At 39.2% G+C, this 20,230-nt stretch overlaps 1 protein-coding gene across 7 annotated transcripts in view; it reads right to left on the bottom strand.

The window, feature by feature from the left end:
- The window catches only part of UTRN (utrophin), a 354,351-nt gene that overhangs the window by 126,490 nt on the left and 207,631 nt on the right, over window positions 1-20,230 (bottom strand). The window contains exon 1 of one of the 7 annotated variants that reach the window (XM_021391932.1): window positions 5,211-5,494. The exons of 5 other annotated variants lie outside the window; for them this stretch is intronic. In XM_021391932.1, coding sequence (XP_021247607.1) covers window positions 5,211-5,261 — 51 coding nt within the window. In that variant the 5' untranslated portion in view covers window positions 5,262-5,494. Of the gene's footprint in view, window positions 1-5,210; window positions 5,495-20,230 lie in introns of those variants that run through there. One more of the 7 variants, XM_021391933.1, reaches the window with a different exon arrangement.

Here is a 20,230-nt window from a genome sequence, read left to right as displayed (position 1 = left end):
CTATGTGGCAGAGGATGAAAAAAAGTTGATTATCGCTGCTTAGGCTCTAACTAGGATTAGCTCTGTAAGGGTCAGTCAGTTTCAGATTTTCAGTACATTATAAACACTTCCCTGTAAACATACACAGAAGCTCCCCTACCCAGACCAGAGTCACAGGGGCAATGCACTGCAGGATGCAGGAGAAGAGGAAATCAAATTTTGTTGTTTTTGCCAAAAAGAGGGGCACACAACTGTGAAACAGTCTTCCTTAGCCCAGTGAAGCAGAGAAGATCTGGGCAAGAATTCTCTCCTTAAGCATACAAAAACAAGGAAAAAAAAAAAGGATAAAAAGAGACAACCAAAGGAAATAAACTGCAAATAGAGAAGACTTTTTTTAACCCAGAAGAAGTTTATAGTTCTTAATCTGCAGTTACAGAGCTTTATCAACTGAGTTTTTTGAAATCAAGATGTCACAGCAATTCATTAAGGTCATATTTTGGTTACTCTGCAAATATTTATGTGCATGTATCTGCTAAACTGCATTGATAATTTACTGGTATGAGGTCAGCAGACCTATTTATGTGCACAAGTGTTGAAGGATTACTGTCCTAAATTAAAACAAAGCTCTTTGAGGATACAGTTCATCCTATATATAAATCAAGGTGCAAGTTTCAAAAGACCGAAAAGAAGAAATAACAAGGCTGACTATCTATTTTATCCAGCCAGGGTATTAGAAGATTGCCACTTTCTTTAAATTCCTCTTAAGAAATAAGATCAAACTCCTGCCTGTGTTTTGCAAATAGGACTAGTGAATTCAAAATCCCCTCATCTCTATTCTGAACCTTAGACTTTTTTTTATTTTCTCCCTCTTGCCCTTTCATGGCAAAAGATTTATCTCAAGGACTCAAGTCTTCATTTTATGCTTGGTTCTAATTTTAAATTCTGTCTCCATAATAAGGAGCCTACACTTCTTGCTTCAGTTTCAATCAAAATACCACGTTAACACATTATGACACAACTGAAGAGGACGCTTCTCTAAAGAATATACAAGTAAAGTGCGAGACACTCAATAACATTATAGGTGGCAATTCTGAAAAGGACCCAAAGATGCAGCTGACTCCAGTTGGAGTAGCTACTGCAACAGCCCCAAGGCAGACTATATCAATTTGCCCAGAGTAGAAGAAAGCATATGACAGACTAACAGATCCAAAGATTGCAAGCCCAACTTCAAGGCCAACCAGCTATGAAGCTTTTTATCTTTTCCCCCTTCTCAAAAATAGCAGGGATACTTCCAAAAGTACAGCAGAAGAAGTAACTGTCCTTTGGAAACTATTAATCCTTTATAAACATAAGCTAAGAAAAAAAAAATTGTAACAGCATTCCCATGATGATAGGCATTCCAGCACCTTTTTTTTTCTGAATGACAAGTCCACAGGGCTTTCTAATTCACTCTGCAACCTCCTGAGGCTGTTAAGCACATTCCCTTCCACTCACTTTTTTCAGATTTTGTTTATATTATCTTCACTAGTACATCACCATTAACGGAGGCAAAAAATTTCCTCTTTAAAGGGTCAGAATCATTCAACTGAAGGCAAAAGTGTGTTGGCACACAGATTGCTATATTTAATACCTACGTACAAGCCACAGAACATACAGCAAACTGCTGTGGCTTCTGAGCCACAGAACACACAGCAAACTGCTGTGGCATTTAAACCATGTAAAGATCTTAAAAGGAGCTGGTAGGACTGAAGTTGACTACTCACAAATGAAAAATGGGTTGAGATCTGCATTTTCCCCCCAAAAGGAGACCCCCCATGCTATTCAGTCAGGACAGTTTTGTACTTCTTCCATCCAATACAAATCATGCTCATGACTAGAATAGGACAGCAGACTTGGTTCTGGTACAGGAAACAGCAAGTCCCCCAAGAATGACTCCCTGTTTCCTTCACTGGCAATGGACAAGTCAGCAAAGACATCGTTACAGAAATGCTGCATTTGCCTCCTTTCTTTCTGACCTTTAAAAGTGATGACTGCTCAAAGTATCTGCAGAAAACTCTTCCAGCTGGAACAGCTGGAAAGCAAAACGTCAGTGCCAACCAAAGGACGTAACTGTATGCCACAGACTTCAGCCAGAACATCTTTCTTTGAGGTGTCACAGCAAGTGGCAGGGGAATGGATTTTTTTTATTTTTTTTTTTAATAGCAGACTGTATATTGAAGCAAATATGTTTTACCCGCTGCTGCCAACTGCAATTGGGTACACTGCTGTGTCAGATGTTCCCTTTAGCCTCTGCTCCACTCAGAGCTTTTTATTTGCAGTAGCTCTTAAGGAAGGAGTAAGAATTAGGGCATGATATTGGCATATGAAAGTGCCCACTGTGAAAGAGAAACAAGACTTTTATTGCTCTGTTCCTTGCGATGTTGGGGGTGCAAGAGAGGGATGCTCTTGCAGAAAAGAGTTAAGGAGGGAAAAAAAAAAGGAAAAAAGTCTCCCAAGAATGCAGGTATTCATCTCATCCAGAGTCTCTCCGCTGGTTTTAGATGAGTTCTGAAGTTGTAACTTTAGAAAGGCTCATCCCATCTGCTGTATCAGAGGTCTGCAGTGGCAGTCTGCCTTCAAGCAATCAGTTTGTAACGAATTCACATTCAGAAGAGCAGTACACATGCAGAACCCTTGGGCAGAATTGCCATTACCATAAATCCACCAGTGGCAGATGCATATATACAGACAATTAAACCTCTCCAAGACGTCATACGCAGACCACACTGCCTATCACTACAGCCATTGTTACTAGAGCATAAGTTCAAAGCAATTCAGAAAAGTAATCGGGTTTAGACACAACAGAAACTTGATTGCTACTCAAACTCTTAGACATTTCAGGAGAAAAAAAAAAAAAGCAGCCTTTGAAGGAAAAAATCATTCTGGGATATTTTTTCATCTAATTTTCACATGTACCTACTACCAAAAGCCTCACACAGCTCCTTCAAGTTTCCAAAAAGCTGACTCGGCCTGTACTTAAAACTAAGAGATAATACCTTAACAGTTACCATGTGGTGTGAGAAAGAATTCATTTCACCACAAGAATACTGATGCACTTACGGGCTGAGAAAGCCAGCATGGATTTGACAACCTGTGTGGCTCCATCACATGGTACTGACTGAACATCTGAGGAGCATCATAAATCCATTAATACTAATTCCAGCAGTCACATAATTGAGACTGAGTGAAGCCCAATAGGCGCTGCCCACTCAAGTGTAATGTGACTCTACTTTTGCATAGGAAGGGAGTGTCGTGCAAACTTCTGCAAATGCCATCTGGCTTCTGCATTACGACCACAAACAGCACTTGTAATTCTCTCCTTACAACATGGATTAGCAAACCCAGAAAGTAAAATGCAGCCAGAATCGCTGTTATAATGGTGTTTCTCCTGGCAGCAAAGCCCTTAGTAAGAAAGAACAGGATGGGTGTGTGGGGAATCATGTGAGGGACAAATGAAGTGGAGTAAGAAGAGGAATTTGCACCCTCCTCCCCCCCCCAAAAAAAAAAATTGCTCAGTAAACACAGATTAGAATTTGAGATTGAAATTCACCAATTAAAATGTTACTTTTCTTCTCCAGCACCAAAGCATCCTCCTACATCACCTTACAAACTTAACCATAAGACACCAAAATGACACAGTAAGGTTAAAGCAAGAATCTACGGCAGCTATGAGATCTGTAGGTTATACTTGCATTGAGAATTCCTATAAACAATCCCTTTGAAAACTAATTGGACAAGAATACTCAAATCACAAGGGAGAACATGGAATTTGCAAATGCCAAAGTTTGTATAGGCCAAAAAAGATTAGAAACACTGGTTTCTAAACTCCTGTCTTAACCATGTCATGAAGCATCTCAAAGACTCCAGTATGCGTCCTAATCTTTAAAGGCTAACAGCAGCAACTACCAGAGAACATTGAAACCCAGCTGACAGACTGGGAAAAAGAAATGAAAGTGTTCCACATTGTCACAAATGTTGTCATCTGTTATTTATAGCTACTTTTGGAAAAAAAGTAATGTTGGTGGGATGCTGAACAGTATCTGTCTCATTACCTCCAAAGTTTGCTTCTGTATGAATGGAAGAAAAAATTAACACAGCAAAAAAACAACACACAATACCACCAAACCAGTTCATAACAGTCTTCTGAGGACACAGGCTTATCACGGTTCTGAAATTAATGAAAATCAATAAAACAAACACAAAAGAGAAAAAGAACTGTAGCTTGATTTTGTTTTATGAGGCATTTAGGTTCAATTAGTAACATCCATTAAACCACTGTTCACATGGTCAGTGCTGATTTGTATTAAAATACCACACTAAAATTTTGATCTTTAAGATAGAAAGCCACAGAATCATTCTTTATAACCTGCACTTGGGCTTCGTGATCACAGCTTCTTCAATCTTAATTTGTAAATAAACTACCACATACTTCGCTAAAGACTCCAGTCTTACATGGCACAGGAAGATTGTGTGTGTATATATACTATTTTTATATATTTGTTTGTGTATATATATGCGTGCATATGTCTATGTATACATATGTATATATATAGATACATAAAGCCAAGCTAAAGATTGCTGCAAATGTATAATCCAGGTTTAATTAGAAGAGTTGTCAACTAAATGAAAGCAATCTGCTTCTGAGCAGCCTCATGTCTCTCAGTAATCAATGTAATCACTACAAAGCCAAGTCTCCTGCCTCTCAGTATCACTGCTACCAAATTTCCTGGTAATAACTAGATGAATAAAAGCAGAATAGATGAAAAAATGGGAAAAGTGACACACTTATGAGATGTTATTCTACTGATAAAAGCCATCATGAGATCTTCCTATTTCACTATGATAACATTTAACTATATTTAATAGTAATTCATGGAGCACTTTATGTCGATAGTGAAGTAAGGTCACAAGCATCCTGGAAAGCTCCCCTCTACTCTTGGCTCAGCAAAGGCCAAAATTCTCTATCATTTCCTTTAAAAAAAGAGAAGATGGCCACAGTCAGAGCAAACACTCTAAAACTAACTCTGTAGGACCTGCAGTGGGAAGGAAAGCAGCATTAGATTTTCTCAGATGCATCCTATGAGGACCTTAACAGCAACACATAAAAATTTCCAAGTTCAACATGCACCTGTGCTTTCTATTATACATTTTTCAAAGGTATAGCCAAGTATAAGAAACCTTGCATAGCATACCTTTTCAAATTTTGTCAGCAGCTCACGTAAGCTGAAGTTCAGGCCAATCATGATCAAATGTCCCTCGAAGTCTACATTTTCCTGGCAGGTCTTCCAAGCCGCCTTCTGAAAGTTTGTTTCAGCCTATACTGTCTCAAACCTCTCTGGAAGCTGCTGTATGTCTCTCTCTCCCAGGCTACGCTTCCCTTGGGGAAGTTCACACAGCACCATGGTAGCAGCCCCCCAGTCCCCGTTCCTTCCCAGGGGCTGGGCAAGTGAGCATGAGCCAGGCAATGCTCCTAGTGAGGTCAGCCTGGCCCCATGGGGCTGGGGAGATCTGCTCGTCACTGCACCAGGCCAGGACTGTCTCCAGCTCACCTCAGAAATGGCGTGTGAGCTCCAAGCTCCTTCTTGAAGGCCACAAGCTTGACGTTTGGTCTCAGTCACCCTGAACAAGAGAAGCTGTGCTCTGCTGGTGAGTGCAGGGAAGAGGATCAATTACTTCCATGCTGCTCCACTCAAGAAAAAAAGATCCCCAGAGAAACTTCTGCTTATAGAAAGCACCAACAGCAGGCTCTTCAGAGAAGAAGAACTGAGACGATGCACACTTCAGCCCAGGACCTGGTAGGAGACCACTTCTCCCCAGTCTGCCTTCTTTGCAGCCAGCCCCCAGCAAGACACTGTGATGGTAATGGGCACACCACCTCCAAAATTCCACCACTGACCTGCTCTGCTTTGCCAGGGGGGTGCTGCACTGCAGAACAGCTAGGGCCCATTAAAAAAAAAGCTTAAAAGTCACATCCTTCATGTCATCAAAACAAAACAAAACATCTCCAGCAAGGGATCGCACTGAAACCCCCTAAGTCTTCACTGGGGATCTCCTCCTTTGGTCCTGGTGGCTCTGGCAGCTGTGCAGTGATCTATTTCCAGCGTTTGTTTATTATTTTAATCAGCATCCTCCCTTCCACCAGCCCTGGGGCTGTTCACAGCCAAGCACACTCCCTCTTCCCGGAGGCCTCCCTGTCGCAAAGCCACCTCTGCAATGCTTTGGACCACAAATCCTCACACACCTCTCCTCGCTTGCCCCTCTCCCTTCCTGTCAAAGGGAAGACTGCCTATTTTGTTGCTAAACAGACTGTAAAAGCTGTAAAAGCAACCAGCACTCCAGAAAGCCTCCACAGCTCCCTCATTACCCAGGACTCACCATATGCAGATTGTTTTTGTATGAGGCCTTTGCTGGCCTTTCAGTGGGAAACCTGACACCTGGAGGCTGGCTACTAGGAAATCACTCTGTTTTAAAGCATTCCCACTCGAAACAGAGTGTGTGCATGACAAGGCCTATTTAAGCTACTACTAACGTTTTCCATACAACCACATATTTCTCAACTGCCAGGGGAAAAAAAAAAAAAACCCTCAGCAATAGTTGCCAGCAAGTCAGAAAATGTGAAGTTAGATGCCAACCAATCAACCCTTTGCAAAATCTGGTACAAGTGTTACTCCTATGACCATATGGGAATCATGTGCTACTTTTACTTTCTTTTTAATTCGCTGAACTGTCATTTGAAGTACCAGTAAAGTCACTAATGACAAAACTGTCTTTAAAATTACTCTCATCTAGAGGATTATACTGATCTAGTTAGTATGGTCAGGGTTTTAAGAATTAAACTTGGAAAAGTTTACTGGCAGTGGCAAGATTTTCACTTTATTTGTACTTTGCAGCACGCCTGTATGATTTGCATGGGCACATTTCGCAAACTGCAGAAGTGCTTGCAAAATAAACAAAGTTTCCCAAACGAAGAATGCAGAACTAGAATCCTGCTGCCTCGCTGATGGATAATGTCAAGCTGTCTAAAAGTATTCCACTGCTTATGGAAGCAAAAAGCCCAATTATGAATGCAGCAGTAGTTAATTCTGAAACACTTGCAGATTTTATTTGACCCACATATTGCTTAATCTCATACAAGTTCTCAATTGCACACCTACTGCCAGCATTTGTTAAATGTTTATTCCCTGATACTTCCCCCAGAACTTCCAAGCCAGTGACTAAGACAGCTATTGCACTATGGAGCTGCAGTTTCTGATCTACTTTTTCTCCTGTGTTCAGTACTTCACATAAAAACTATGTATTAAGCCTCAGAAGAATTAGAAATCCTATCTGAAGGAAAGCATCTTCTATTCAGTTTAGCATCTGTTGAAGACTTTTTCCAATCCATAAAAATTCATTACACAACAAACCCCAAACAGTTCATGCATTAATGATGGCAGCAGCTAGGCAGCTGCAGCCCTGTGTTAGCAGGAACCAACAAATACGGTGCCTGAACTTTAAGTTCCTAGCCATTGGCCAGGTGTCTGGGGAAGCACACAATGGTGCAGTTTTACCTCCTCTAGTGGGTAAAGTCACTCAGTCTGCTCACTCCAATCACACTAATTAGCAGTGATAAAAATGCATCAGTAGGGAATATTTTTTAATTAAAATAAGCATAGTACCCTGCCCAGATCCCCAAACATTGATTGTCTCGGGTATTATCTTTCTCTTAAAACATTTTCCACAAATAGGAATTTCAAACCCTGCTGAGCCCTGCACTATTAATGCATTTGATACATTGGGGCAGATGATCATGTACTTTTATTACATTTTGATATTAAACTAGTTTGGTGCATTTTATCAATAATCTGAAATAATAACATAAAACTGGATAATAATATGAAAAGCTAATTGTACTTTCTATTCATCGGTAACGTTACTAATGGCAGCCTGCGAAATGCAAGGACCATCAACTGAAAAGTACTTTTATCCATAGTACAAAAAGCAGAGCAGACACAGAGAGACAATCATGTGATTGCTTGCAACTGTTTTTTATGAATTCTGCTCTGAACTGCATGTCCAGCAGACCCACGCTTAAGAGCTTCCTCATTTACCAAGTATTAATGAAGAAGTGATAAAATGAATACTACGAATGGTACATCTAAAAACTTAGTACTGTAAAGAATCTTTTTCTAACAAATCCTATTTTTTATCATATGTAAATCTGGTAGTAACTGAATGCTAGGGAACTGCAAGCACATGAATGTTGAGAGTCAATGAAACCAACGCTGGCCAAGAAAAAGAAAAAAAGTTACTCCACTGCTTCTGGAAGGAAAAAAATATTTGATCAACTTTGACATGACCTGAAGCTCTTAGACCTCTAAAGCTAAATTTCAGAAAGGATAAAAGTAAGACAGATAACCTCTCTGCAAAGCAAAATTACTTACATTCATAAAGAATTACATTCTTTAAGACTTACATAAAGAATTTGCTTTGTACTTGAGATGATGATGCAAATAACAAGAAATCTGTCATACTAAGCACAATTTCACAAAGTAAGGACAAGCAAAAAGTTTTTTCAAGAAGAAAACTGCAAAATTCAACAGGTGCAAAAACATTAAGAGTGAATGACACAGGTTGTATATACACTGAGCATACATATATTTTACATAACTCACAAAAACAAAAAGATTAAAGAATAGTGTCCTCTTTTGTGAGACTTAGATGTGAACGATGCAGGGGTCAATAGGTGGTTACAGCAAATCAATACACTCTGGTTTCTCTCGAGAGATGTGCCTCCAGGCAGGAACACAAAAAATGCACTTGTTCAAAAGCACTGTGGTGTTTTCATCAGCCTTACAAAATGCATGGTGTTAACTTGACCAGAAATAGGAGAGTTGTCTTCTCCCTTCTGCAGAGGATCAGCATTTATGTTACAAAGTTGACAGACAGTCAAGCACGTTCCTCCCTACACAGAAGCTCGCTATCAGCATAGCCCAATGCATGAGTTTCTAAGGAGGGCTATTCCAGCACTGCCCTGCTGCTAACCTCTGCCAGAAGGCAGATCACTCTAGTGACACAGCACCCCGAGGACCAAGAATTTGTCAAGACAGATGGACAAACTGAGCTGCTACAATAAAGAAGTAGTAGCAGAATAAAAGTCACATAAACACAACTGCTCAAATTTCCTCTTAATTTAGATACCTATTACAGTGGTGATTGCAATGCTGATTACAAATTACTTGAAAGGGTTTGCAATATCCCTGGAGCACAGAGCCAAAGCACTGCACTTTCTTTCTTTCCTTAAAGAGTAAATGGAATCAGTTTGCCATAGAAAGGCATTTTTACGGAGACAAGCCCTATGCAATATTCACCGTATTCAGCAACAGTCCCATAGAACTAGGGAAGCACAGAAAGGCAGTGGCCTTCCTCAAAATATGAGGTATGAGACAGGACATTAAAACTCGAGAATAAAATATATTACAATCCCAGATAATGCATTCTTGGGGACAGGAAATGATACACTGCCATGGAAGAGTAGTAAAGGACTTGCTGATTATTTTCTCCTCTTATTTTTGACTTGTTTGGACATTACATGGCTTTCAGCTTTATGAACTGCCAATGATTTTTTTTAACGTTTTGGAACTAAATATAAATCAGCTGAGTGTTTTAATTTCTTTGCACTTCCTAGAGGCACCCATCCCTAAAGGCAGAATATTGCAAGTGTACTCAGAAAACAAACACACTGAAATATCCCTTATTTGGGCTATATCTGAAGGAGATCAGATGTTAAAGGGAAACATGCAGGGAAGTACCACCAAAGTATCCCAGGCATGGAGCCACTGCAAAATTCACAGTAGAAGAGATTGAGACTCGAATTCCACTGAGAGGACTGATCTCAATATGAAGGTTTTAATTCTGATCCTGACTGACAAAATGAAGGAAGAAACAGGAAGTACAGAGGAACACTGGCTTTCATGTCAGGCAGGGATTTCATCATCAGGTTGTTCCTGTCTAAATTTTACTGGTGACTGAATAAAACAGTCCTGTTGATTGACAGTCTGTAAAAAAAAGTTCAATGAGGAAGTCTTCTTCTAAGACTGTTAGTTGCCTGTCCTCCTGGTTTTCTTTCTTCAGGCGTAATACGTGTGCTTGCTTGCAATAATCACGCCAGATAGAATTAAAAATAGATTATAGTTAAAAAAAATTATTTAAACCACATATTTCAGTATTTTCCCAAGTTTCTTCTACTCAATGGCATTAAACTCAAGTACCTAACCAGAATACAGTGCTATTACAGCTACATGGCATAAATTATCATTTTGCAACACTGCAAGGATAAGCAGCCAAGCAAAAACTTCCCATAAGTCTGAATACATATAATTTTATTGTCTACCTTACTCTACCCTCTCAGTCAACTGACTGACTTTATATTGCAGGAAGAATTGTCACCTGGATCTAGGGTTGGTTTTGTTTTTTACAGCCTCGGAGAACTGGACCATCTCTACCCCCTGCAAACTCCAATCTCAGCCATATTTGCTTTATCTGTAAACTTTTGTGCCATGAACATTTAATTCTATATTTGGATACTGGCTAGTCATTTGCTGCCTCAAAAACAAATACATTTTGAATTTCTAGCATAACCATTATGATAATCTTCTGCATTTAAAGAATATAAAATAAGCAATTTGTTACCTATAATATATTTCTAGATAAATGTGCTTTTATCAACTTTAACATGCTGTAGTGGAACAGCCGTAAAAAATATATGTATATCCATACTATAGGTGATGCTGAAAGACTTCATCTTTGATGCTTCTAAATATGGAATGAAGTGGTAAGAAATCACCTTCCCCCTGCGCAGGGCAACTAAGGAAGAAGGCTTACTGTGGCTTTTAAAAGTCACAAATTCTTTTCCCCACTCAGCTGTCCACCCTTCGGTACCCAAGCATTATGATTTTTAAATGTATAATTGCCTCCAGGCATCCATGCTCCACAGCATACTTTCTCCCTACACCTACAAGAGTTCTGCTATAAAGTGGGCATAATTGAGACTGGTATGCTTACACCTGCTGGATTTCTTCTTTTTGAACATTATCCTATTAAGCACATTTGGCACATCTTTTCCCTGGAGTAAGCTCCCAGTGACTGCTCTGGCAGTCAACTCTCATCATCTTGACTTTGTCCTGAAAAGAACTTGGATGTAATAATGACTTTGCATAGCTATCAAGGAGTACAGAGGAATACAGTTAAAAAACTGAGATGAGACAATTGAAGTAGCAGGCATTTTCAACCAACTAACTTGACTGTATTCCATTTAGTTTCCTAGCATGTATCCAGGCATGAGTTTACTTTTTATTCTATGCTCTACCCCTTATGGTAGCTAGATGAACATTCTCCTTCATATTTATTTCAGAAGAATCCTCCTTCAAGGTTAAGCTCTATGAAGAGAAAGTAACTCATCTGGTTACTACCAAAGTCAATAATAGCTTCACTGACGAAGGAAATAGTTAAGCTTAATTTCATTAATCAAGCAGACATCGAGCAATTAGGACATAGAACTCCAGCATCATCATGGGCCAGAAAATCAAATAAGCACTACCAACCCATAATTACTCACAAAAAAGCTTTGCATCTCCTGGGCAACTTAATTTCATTCTTTCTGGAAAAAGCTCTTTTGCAACAATAGAAAACGTTGTTGCTCTCACTCCAAACTGCTCCTGGAGTTGGATTTAGCACTACACATATAAAGCACTCTGCAGCACTAAGCTCTACAGACAATATGGAAAATCACTTCCAATACACGCTCAAGATAGAAGAGATTATGAGAAATACACCTCTTGAAATTTCTAGGAAATTCACATTTCAACTTTGGTCACAAAAGCTCATGAACATGAAGGTGATCTTACAGCTTCAATGTGCACATAAATACTTTTTTCAAACTGCAAGACAAGTTCCGGTTCAGTTATTACCTCCTGATTTTTTATTTTTTACCCATCATCTTCTCACCATCAGCATCTCAAAGACAGGTTAGAAAGGTAAGAGAACAGAAGATAGCACTAATAATACTCTCTGTTAGTAAAGAATTAGAAGATGGATGAGACTAATAGGTTTATTAACTTCAAAGTAAATAGTCATAAATATATATAATAGAGCCAATTTAAGACAGTCACTGATGACTAAGTGAATACACAGTGAAAATAGCTGATGAGCAGCAGAAAGCAAGATAATTCTTACAACTGTTAGACAAGGCAAACTACTAGTACTACCTTTTTTTTTTTTTAATTAAATGTAACTAACAGCCAAATAAAGTAAACATGACTACATTTTTCTCCTGTGTTCAACAGCCATCAAGCAGAACTTCAATTACTTTATGCACTAGGAGGAGAAAAATTAGATGCTTTGGGAGTCACTGGGCTTTCCGTTTCTGAATTGTTTTAATAATTGGATTTTTCCTATTTAGATTGTCTGTTTTATGTTGTATCTAATTTCTTTACCTCCAACTCCACTTGACAATGAACACTTAGTATATTTTTTTATTTTAATTAAGGTGCATAAATACTTAATAAATCATTAAGTAGTACAACTAATGTAAAAAGCCTTTAAAAAAATGTAAGTTTTAATCAAAGACCACAAATGTCCATTACTATTAAGAGATTAAATTATTCTATTTTGTAACTGACACCAAAGTGGGTAGAATCTTTTACACGTTCATTGCCTGTAACTCAAACACATGGAAGGAACATGAGAGAGACTTCCAATGCATGAATATCAGTTCTTCTATCCATACCTTTTTTATAAATGCATGTAATCGTATGTGAGTTAATCCTGCTTTAATCAATGAGTCAACGACCAAAAAAATGTAATGCAAAATTCTGGGTTAAGGAAAAAAGGTTGGAGTCCAAGTTGCTCAGATCCTGTTAAAAACACCTTTGCTTCTAAATGAAAATAAGTTTACAAAGCAGTTATAAAGCACTACAGTTATAAACTGAAAGCACAAACAAGCCTCCCGCAGCCAAAAACCTTAAAATTTAAGTACAGTAAATGTGACTTCATTTATCAGATGGCATCAAGGGAGCCAGACACTGTATGTTTTATTATTGCTGGCTTTTAAATCTTATCTCCACATTGATGCTTCTACAAGTGTTATCTAAGGGCTTCCAAAGGAATATCATATGCTCTTAAGCACCTGGACAGTTGAAAGCAGCCTTTCATGTCATGCTGCTGATTATTCTGGCATGTCCTACAGAAAAAAAAAGTAAGAAAAAAAAAATAAAAAAAAGTTTTCTATTGCAGCGGCTGAATGGCAAACCTGTATTCTTTATTTTAGACACATTAGGGGTTTTTTTGTTTTGTTTTTTTTTTACTTTTTGTTCCCTCATTTTTTATTTTTAAAATTGTTCAGTAATTCAATTTCTGAAGATTATTTCCAGCATTTACCAGAGTAAGAAATTAACATAAAACCACACTAAGAAGCATCCATTTAAATGCAACTTCCAAAACCGTAGCACTGAACCACTCCTCTCTAGTTTCTTTTAAGGTTCTATATACAATTGCTAGTAGCAAAGTCATGTTTACTTCAAGTGTTAAACTGGCAAAAATGCTTCTATTTTTCAGGTTTCTTCACCCCCCACCTCCCCAGTTGTTTTTAGTTTTCTGAATACTGTGTAGCCCTTCAATCTTTTTTTCCCCCGGTAGCACATGGAGGAGAGATAAGAAGGTGTTGGGCCAAACTCTGTTTTTAGTGGCCGGACTCCAAAGAGGAGATACCTCCCTCTGAGCTCAGCAGGGTTACAGATACAACCAAAACCACCCCAGAGCAATAATGATTAATACCTGGTTTAAAACTAAGTTTTCTGTTGGATAACTTATTCCAATAACCACTATCAGTTTAACTGATTCATTTTCTGGCTAGAGACTACTCCTTGCAAAACCCAGAAAAGCAGCTGGGTGCCAAAGAGAAAGTCTGTAATGTTTTGTAGACTTCATCTTTGGCACTTCTGAAGTCAGTACACCTCACTCCCTCCCCAGAAAATGTCTCTCCTCCTCTAGCTGGGTTGCTAGGATTAGCTGTGTTCCAGGGAATCCCAAACCTGTTTACAGGATGGGGGTGAACTACAGTGAACATTGTCAGTGGGTTCTCACACTCAACATGTTGTTGGCAGTAATTAATGTTTCATACAATATGTTGACAAAAGGCTTAAGAAGTGGAGCAAATCATGTTATCCAGGAGAAGAGAGAAGGAACAAAGGGAACAGGAAATATGTGATCATTTTCTTGTATATGCTCAAAACCAAAGTGATGAACAAAGGCCAAAAGAGGCCGTGCTTCCCATCTCTGCCAGCCCCAGCGCCAGCCTTGTCCAGCATGCTGATGTGCACGAGGACTGCTGCTGCTGCTGTGCTCTTTGACAGCACCATGACTTCTTTGGCTGAGGCAATGAGAGCCAAGCAGGTGAGCTGAAAGGGAGGACAGCCATGTAGGAAGAGAGCCTTCCGGGGACTTGTAACACACTCACACAGAGGGATTTGGAACCTGCCACTGGGTTTCTCAGTGCTGCTGCTGCGAGCACGCTTTTCTTTTGAAATACCTAATCTGACTACAGCTATTAAAGCACTGAACCAAATTTCCTTGCAGAAGAAGGTTTATTATCTTTCTGCATGCTGTGCCATTTTGACAACTAAGAGGCTCACGTAGAGATCTTATCAGTGTCCTGTTGACAAAAAGTAAAGAGCATTTACAATTGAAATTATGATAATATAATCTTTATTCTTGAAATAAAATGTAAGCTGCATTATCCATAACTGCAGCTTAAAGCTTTGGCTTGAACAAGAAGCTTATTTAAATACAGTATGCTCGAGGCTTCTCTAGTCCCATTTTATTACTTGTTACTTTAAAAGAAACAAATAGGTTTTCCAAATCATTCAGGCAGAGCTTTCTTTGTTTAAGGATGGTCAGAAACTCAATTTCCATTGAATTATCTTATGCTTTTATTCTCATTTAACTGCCATTTGAAGACAAGGTCTCCACCTGCTATTCAGAAATGCTCGAGATTATGCTAGAGGGAGGAAGCTGAGGATTTTCACATAGACGAGGAGAATGAAGGTTACAGTCAGTTTCACCAGGACAATACACACTGGGTTCTCCTTTCCGTATTTACAGCTCAACTCACATTGGCTTTTATCAAGCAACTTCTTGAAGGTTTTTTGATTCTTTAGAACTTCTGCATGTTTTTAAGTCCCCATGCAGGAAGAAGGCAGAAAGGAAGCACACACAAGACAAAGTGTCAACGGTTTACGGGTGTTCGGCCCGGTTCCGTGACAAAGGGGACAGGGGACCCACGGGCCCACACCCTGGGAAAAGGGAAAAAGGGTAAGGAGATGGCCCTGAGAGCAAAGAACAGCGGCAACAATCTGAGGAGAAACAAACTCATTTACTAAATAAGATATTGGAATGCAAAACAACACACTATAATACAATATAATTACAATTTAAGCTGATAAATCCAATACAGAGAGAGAGAATGTCCCAAAATCAAGGTAGGCCTTACTCTACTACCGACGATAAGACGGCTGGAGAGCGAGGTGCTGCCAAGACAGGAGACGGTGGAAAAAAGGGACAAGGTCTCGTGATCTGCAAGTTTTTATACTGCGAGCTTTTATCTTTTCCCTCCGGCTGGAAAATGGTAAGAGGAGCAAAGTGCCGTGGGGAATGTAGTGTCCTTCTCTTCTGAGAACCAGGTACATTCACTACATGATGTTATGATGCGGAGTACCAATAACCGAAAATCATAAAACCATGACACAAAGATAGAGCAGAAAGTTTCCATTAAGTTGTGGGGGTGGACAAACACAATCATGCTTATCTCTGTGTGGAATAAACACATGCTAAAACAGACCCCCTACAGAATGACAATACAGAGGACTAGGTGGACTAGTAAGCACCCATGGGGAGCAAATACAATAACACACAAATACAAACAGCTGTAAAGGGCAAAAGCACTTGCCCATTGCATTTCCCCTATCCCTGGCATGCTGCTGAGCATCGCTGTGGATGAAGGCAGAGGACTAAGTGTTCAGAGCCATACATTTCCCCTATCAGAAAAGGACTCTTCTAGTACAAGAGTTTCCACATCAAAAGTTAATGTCTGATCAGCCACCTGGGGATAACATGAAAGGCTCAACATGGATAAAGGTAACTACTCACTGCAAGTTGTGCAAAATGAAGGAACACCGGGAAGGAGAAAATGTAAGACATCAGAACTTATTCAGCTGAAGAAGAGCTCAGTGTCTTTAGCACATTAAATAAAATATATCTATTAAACTTTCAGGCAAGAAAGAATGAGGTTAACATACAAGTTGTATTTATCTCTAAAATCTTTCTTAACCATATAACTTGATTGCTCTACATTCACCTACAAAAATACACTCCGTTAATTGAAGAAACTTGTCCAACATATTGAGCTGTATTACTGTTCTCTCATTAATTTAAAACAGCAGCAAAAAGAACCAAACAAAACTGATCTTATGCTTACTAACATAAGATGGAAATTACAGCCTTTCTTGCTGAGCCATTCTCTCTTTGATAAGCAAATAAGAGATAACCAGACATACTAGCCTGGAATAGGACCGTCAGGTTACTGGCATCTATGGATGCTAACCATTGTCACAGATCAATTACAAACTACTCTCTTACCCTCCCTACTAACTACCAAGTAACAAACAATATTCACATGGTTGTGCACACCATTTTTCTTTCTTCCATGCTTACCACTCATACATAAAAGAGGGTATGCAAAGAGGGAACAGATTTGCGAAGGAGCAGATTGGTTAAAAACAACCTCGGATCATGTCAAGGGTGCTGAGTACTTGCAGCTCCCCTTGAGACAGTGGACCTTCAAGGCGATAAGTATCTCTGCAAAGCCTAGTGTTTGTATAACTAAAGCTAAAACAAACACAAGTGAAAGCCTGTCTGCAAGGAAATAAAGCCCATCGAAGAATGACATTCTGTAGTTTCAAGAAGTCAGAGTAAATGACAAATGCTTCTTTTTATTGTGTCAGATACTTCCAAAAACAAAGAAACCTTCACTGTTATTACTGCAACTTAACACCTGCTAAAGGAATCTCTCCCCTGTAAGGGGCATTTTCCTCCCAGTAAAAGCTATACCTTTGGAACACCCAGCCCCCTTGGGTTCCCAGCACTGTGGTGGTTGCTGCCATCTCAGCAGGAAGAACATGAATTCGAACCTGAATGAAGAAGCACTGAGCTCCCATCAGGATCCTACAGAAATTATGAAAACATAGGGTGGTTCAAGTCCCGCTACACATTAAATGATAACAGGCAACACCACCAGTAATTTTTAAATAGAACTAAGTACAGTAGCATATGGGCACACCATCAGGCATGCTCACAGACAGCCCCCACTGTATGCTGCCAGAGCTGGTGAACAGCAGCATGTCCACACAATGTTCACCAAACAGCTTTCTCAGGATCAGCAAGGTAACTTTAAAATAGACCTTCTGACAGTTTGTGTAATGCTTAACACTTAACGCAAACTTCTACAGAGTGGCAGGAAAAAAAAAAAAAAGACCAATGACAAAAACATGAAAAGCCATAATTTCTCAGAAGGGGGATTCAAGGAGGACCAACAACTGTATGAACTTCAAGACTCGTACATTTCTGTGAAGACCAAGCTATCTTACAGAGGACCAAAGCAAAAAACAGCAGACATAATTCACGAGTCTTCAATTTTTAAAGTTCGTTTTCTCTGAACAAGCATCTTCTGTCTGTCTAGGCACAGAAGGGAGGAGAGCAGCATTGGCAGTTTTGCTCTGAGGTCTTTGGGGAAAGTGGCTGTGCCCTACTTTGACAAGAGCAGTTGCTAAGGCAAATTAGGTCTTTGACAGGGATAAAATGAAGTTCCACTGTTAGCACAAAAGAACTCCCATTGATTTTGGCCTCTTTCAGCTGATGTAAATAATCAGGTAAACATAAATTTGACAAGGAATAATTGCTGCCTTGTCCCTTACACAGTATACGTAAAAAGGCATTTAAAAATCACCTTGAGCAGAGAGAAAAGGAGAAAGGAAATCAGAGCCTGGGACAGTTCTCCTTTATTCAGCTCTGTTCTGCAATGTCACCTGGAACCACACGACTATCTTTCAGTTAAAGGGCAAAAAACTCTTGGCACCTGAAGCAGCAAGTTTGCAATTCCATGCTCTGATGGGCTCAATGAGCTCTTAATTCTGCCAAAAAATGGAATTTATGAAGTTTCATTTCATTTACAGACAAGCTCATTTGAAACAAAGGTGATCTGCAAGCACAGGATTCAGTGATGCACAGCTCCCGATAAATTTGTCTCAAGTTAAGCTTCCCTGAGCCCTGAGGGGAGTTCAGCCCATGTTCTTTCTTAGGGACTCAGTTTTCTTTAATGTCTTGTCCTGTATGCACAGGACTTTTTCCACCACTCATCTCAGGTTCAACTTGGACATCACAAGACTGCCACCGCTCCAGTGATATTAAAACAAACCAACAGGACTCACCTTTATCAAGAGACAAGTACTGTGTGCTGAGGCAGCAGTCACATTATTCTCACATGACATGCCACAGGCACCAGCCAAGTCCAGATTAGACTGGATTTGTTGTTACTTAATATAAAATATTGGTGAAACTGGTAATGGATATGAAAGGAGAACCAGAATCCTTTCTAGAAAAAAGCACATCACCGATATCTTATGAAACACACTTAGGGATCTTTAAGATTTCATAAGCTTTTTATACCTATGTTAGTTGATCTTAACATACCCTTAACTATCAAAAAATGGAGCAAATCTGTAATGATCTCAGACCAGCTGAAGTAGTAGCAATTAAAAAACATCCTCCAACTGTCAAGGAAAGAAAACAGTTTATACTAGCTCTTAGGCTAGAAAGCAATAATGCCTAAAAAACATACAATTATGGAACAGTTTAGTCTACAATTACTTGTGAACTTTAAGGGATAGTGGGGATGATACGAGGGTAACAGTCCAACAGACAAGCTCATCTGACAATTTACATTTCTGTCACTTCAAACAGAATTAAAACACCACATACCCCACATCAGCTTGGCAGAGTTAAACAAGGCACTAGGTGAAATCATACAGAAAATAAATTAGAAAGGAGACAGAATTCTGACTGATATCTGCTTTTTCAGTGTTTGACAATATTTTGTTGCGAGTTCTTGTGATATCTCAGGTCAGCTACCAAACCTGAGAACTTCTGTATCAAACAATGAAAATCTGTCTACTAGAATTAATTACCATCTGCAAAACATTTTGATATCTCTGTACTGAAGAATCACTACTATTGCTATTTTTATTAAATAAGATGATGAGGGAAAAAGATGTTCGTGAAGATTTTGGTAACAAATTTATGTTTATTTACTACATTTTCAGTACGTCTGAAAAGGTTGCTATTATGGTAGAAGACTTACAAAAGAAAGCAAAACTGTCCCTAAAGATTTTCTAATATCTAGAGTAAATGGGCTCTAAGGGAGAAGACCAGCAAAACCTACATGTAGTTCATCAAGATTCACAAATTTCAACAATGAATTTGTTTTTTAAAGAAACCTAAACAGTTATTACCATGACCCTTAGAAGACAAGAGTGTTCAAAACTTGTTGCAGTTTCCTTTTGTATTTAATTTACATGTTGATACCTTTGCAAGTGCCACGTGGCATTGTTCAGCAAAGTAACTGTCAGTGCTCTTGGGATGAGTCAATATCCACTGAGCACACAACTCTTTTTACTGCTGTTTTCTTTTTTTTTTTTTCAGGGTGGAAAAGATTGTTATGCTGATACACAGCTGTCCTGTCACAATCAAAATAACACGTCCAAACAACACACCCATGCTGCATAAACCTCAGTCAATGAGCGTCATGTTTCCCACGTCACCATTTGCTGACATTCTGGATGGAGTGATACATTTGGTGGTAGCTAGATAAGCCTCTGGCATTGTCAAAAATACTACTCATCTTTTTTCTTAAATGACTCTCAAAATCCTCACTTGCAAAAATCCATGGGAACAACAGCAGCAACACACAAAAAAAATGTCCTTCAAAAGTTGATATTGCTTTTCAAATGAAAGACTAAGCGCAACAAAGTATGAGCATGCTTAGAGACACAGACACAAAAGATCAGACTAGGCTCTTCCTGACATTTAGCACATTTACCTTAAAGCCAATGCTCATTAGCGCAGC

This window comes from Numida meleagris, chromosome 3 (genome assembly GCF_002078875.1).
Source record: "Numida meleagris isolate 19003 breed g44 Domestic line chromosome 3, NumMel1.0, whole genome shotgun sequence".
Taxonomy (NCBI): domain Eukaryota; kingdom Metazoa; phylum Chordata; class Aves; order Galliformes; family Numididae; genus Numida; species Numida meleagris.
This window is presented reverse-complemented; position numbering and strand designations above follow the sequence as displayed.